The sequence below is a fragment of the Lactuca serriola genome, chromosome 1, assembly GCF_051521515.1.
Source record: "Lactuca serriola cultivar US96UC23 chromosome 1, Lser_US96UC23_V15, whole genome shotgun sequence".
NCBI classification, from domain to species: domain Eukaryota; kingdom Viridiplantae; phylum Streptophyta; class Magnoliopsida; order Asterales; family Asteraceae; genus Lactuca; species Lactuca serriola.
In genome coordinates, this window is record NC_136408.1 from 248,272,723 (window position 1) to 248,276,276 (window position 3,554).

The 3,554-nt window shown below is 28.1% G+C and overlaps 1 protein-coding gene across 4 annotated transcripts; it reads right to left on the bottom strand.

Annotated features, from left to right (window-relative positions):
- Positions 1-1,565: 1,565 nt before the first annotated feature.
- LOC145050489 (putative carboxylesterase SOBER1-like) lies at positions 1,566-3,043 on the bottom strand. Of its 4 annotated transcripts, XR_013683417.1 has the most exons (4): positions 2,722-3,043; positions 2,540-2,615; positions 2,267-2,319; positions 1,566-1,781 (listed from the first exon to the last, which is right to left on the bottom strand). XR_013683417.1 is itself a non-coding variant. In XM_078998735.1 (3 exons), exons 1-3 carry the CDS (start codon positions 2,839-2,841, stop codon positions 1,686-1,688), a joined length of 234 nt encoding a protein of 77 aa, XP_078854861.1. In that variant the 5' UTR covers positions 2,842-3,041; the 3' UTR covers positions 1,566-1,685. The 4 variants fall into 4 exon arrangements, 2 of the variants coding, with proteins under 2 accessions (XP_078854861.1, XP_078854860.1); XR_013683416.1 differs by having other exon boundaries at positions 2,540-3,041; XM_078998735.1 differs by lacking the exon at positions 2,540-2,615 and having other exon boundaries at positions 2,757-3,041.
- Positions 3,044-3,554: the final 511 nt, after the last annotated feature.

Here is a 3,554-nt window from a genome sequence, read left to right on the forward strand (position 1 = left end):
ACCCTTGTAAAGGTATAAATGCAATCTCTACAGCCTCGTCTAGAAAGCTGACCGATCTCAACAGTCAACTTGTAAAATCCGTATAAAAATGCAGATAAATCATTAGACTATATATTTTATATCCTTGAAAAAAGTAAGAGAACATATTATAATAATATCTAAAAATCTTACTAAAAGAATGGAAATAAAAGGGGTAAGTCAGTTCATGAACAAACTATTGTACTGGTAAAGAACTAAAATAAATACTTTATAAGTATTATTAAGTAATGTTTATGTGAAACCAATAGTGATTATTAGAACTATGTGTAAAGAGCGTTGCTACTTCATAGTCCACATTCCAGTAGAGATTTCAGTTTCTCTTTAGATCAGGTGAGTTTCACTACTTATACATGATGTGATGTGCTTTCATTTGTATGTGATTACGTGTATGGTTGATATGTATGCTTAGTATGTAAGATGTAAGACACTGATTGGGTCCATATCATTTCCATAAAAGATTATAGGTGGGTCTATAACACTTCCAATTGATGTAAGACTATATTTAGGTCTATAACATTCCTAGCATGACTACATATGAATCTATAGTATTTCTAGTTTGATGTAAGACTATAGTCGTGGCTATAGCATTCACATGTATATAAAATTATGTGTCTCGTTACATATAGTAGATTGTGTAGTTAATATGTGCTTACTAAGCATTTTGGTTTACCCGTTATTTATTAACATTTTTCAGAAATTAAAAGATTCGGCTTGACTGTATCACGCTCAACAAGCTTTTCTAGGACTGTTATGACTATAAGACTTCCGCTTTCATATTTGAATGATGTTATGAAATGATTAATATTATGTTTATTCATGAGAATTATTCAACATTGACATTTGACTTCAGTTATAATTAAATAATGAAAGTTTTCTCAGGTTTTGTTGAAAAAATATTTAAATTATTTATGTTTAAAAAAACTAGGACGTGTGTGTCATTATAAAATAAAAAACGACATTTAAATTATTTATATATAAATCATTTTTAATAAACATCATTTGAATCATTTTTAAATAATTTATATTTAAATCATTTAAAAAATGATATTTAAACTACTTATATTTAAATATTTTAAATATAAATTATTTAATATTTTTGCTATTTTTCTCAAATACATAGTTATAAAAATAAAAAACGAAAGCAGTAATACAACAATCATTGTGTTTTTTAAGTATATGACATGTTTATCGTTTTGATGAGTTCAAAAATACTTTTTAAATATATTTTTCTATAAAAATATTAATTTTCATTTTGTATATTTACTATATTTGATTAATCAGTGAAAACATCATAAAGATTAAATATATAATATAAGTAATGGGGATTAAACGGAAATGTTATCAAGCTGGTATTGAGTGGTTATGAAATAGTAACAAGTAATAAAAAACTTCAACGGAGATGCTTTTAATACAACGATTGAGTATGATGTATACATCAAATTTTAATATGCAAAAACAATAATGTATCCCTTTTTTTAGTAAAAGGTATAACATTTATCAACCAGCATACATGATACAACATAAACTTATATGTATACATATTGTTAAGTTTTTTTTAAAAAAAATTACAAATATAATGTGGTTATATAATTTTAAGCATCTATATAGGGATGTATACAAGTGAAAAGTCAATGATAGTCAAATCTTCAGGCAGAACTTTCACTTTGTAGACGGGATATGATCCATGATTCCATGTGTTGAAGCTCCTCATCACTTATTGAATGGCCAAGATCAGGATATACCTGTTGTTTAATGGTTATGCATTAAAATTTAAGACTATTTATATAATACCTAAAATGCCCTTCAACAATATTATCAAGAAAAAGAATCTTGCAGAAACAAAATGAAGAACATCTACACCCTCATCATGAGCAGATAGATGTTTTAACTTTTAACTGTGTATGTTCCAAAAAAGGAAATCTTTAAGCAACGAACTTTCATCCCTAAGGGAATTCTGTACATTTCATATGTTAAAATTACTTATTTGTCCATCATCATAGCATAGCAGAAAATAAACCGATTTGGTCAAACATTTCATAGTTAATTTCCTTATGAAAAGAAGCCAGCCCAAATCAATTTTCATTTCCATTTATTTTGTTTACACTTATATACAAAAATTTGGCTTATATATTTTAATTATCATCATCATATCCAAGTATACAATATAAGTATCAACATTAGTTACCTAAAAAACAGCTTTCCCTAGATTATAACGAAATTAACTTACAGCTGTTATTGGCATCTCCTGAATGTCAAACCATGAAGGCATCACAAAACCACCTGCAAAGATTGGATTTAAGATATCACATGACAAATGCATATTAGTAATTTAGTATAAAAATAATTTAATAAATCATTTTGATACAACTCGCCTATGATTTAGCTAATTGGCTTATCCACTTTTAAACACAAATTCTACCTCTCATAAGAAATCACTACGAAATTGAAAGATGATAAACAGATAATGACTTTAGAGAGATGAGAATATGAGATGACAAACCTATGATCAGGCACTAACAGAAACAAGAAATTGTAATTTGGAATTTACAATGAGAGCAAGAAAAACGATCGAAAGCCTAAATCAGACAAATATATATGCGTTAGATGCACATATGATCAATAATCGAAAAGAAACAAATCAAAGGATGCGTTAGTTGATTAGTGATTGGGACTTAGGGTTACAGGTAACAGGTTGAGGTGGAGCAGAAGGGAAAGACCAACGAGTGTTGGCGAAGTGAAGACCGTGTAGCCATAAGATGAAACTTCGAGACGCCATTGATTGATGAAACTTCGAGACGCCATTGATTGATTGAGAAGGAGAAATATTAAAGAAGACTATTAATTGTGCAAACGATGATGGACAACTGGTTTTAACTTTTAATGGGAGTTGACTTGACTACAAAAATATGGACTTTTGCAGTTTTCTTCGATCAGTTTTCGACCCTCCAAACTAACGCCTTTGATTCTTGATACCGACTTCTTCAAAAACATAATGCTCCTACAAAACTGCAAAAATGATCAACGAGGTTTGTTTAAAATTTTCGCTTTTTGTTAAAAAAATAAAAATAAATAAATAAATGGACTAGCATTATTGGTATTAGCATTATATTTTAATTTTAATATGTACTCTTTAGTTAGTGTTTGGGAATGTTAGTTTAAAAATGCTTTGGTTGTTTGATAAACGGTATTTTTTGATAGGCAAAACATGAGAGTTTCAAAAAACCACAAAGGATGTGATTGGGAGTGTTTTTTAATCTCAAAATTGTTTTAGGGAAAAATCTTTTATTGACTTTTAAGTTTTTAAAAATTATTTGGATTAACTTTTATAATGGGAAAAACAAAAATGTTAATAAGTTCGATTTTAAAAACTGTTTGACTTAGGGGTAAAATGACCAAAAAGGATAATTATTAGGGTAGTTAAAGGGATATATTTGTAATTTTCTACTTTTAAGATTAAAAAGCACTCCCAAACACTTTTGAGGTGCCAAATTCTACACAATAGTTTCAAGGTTTCA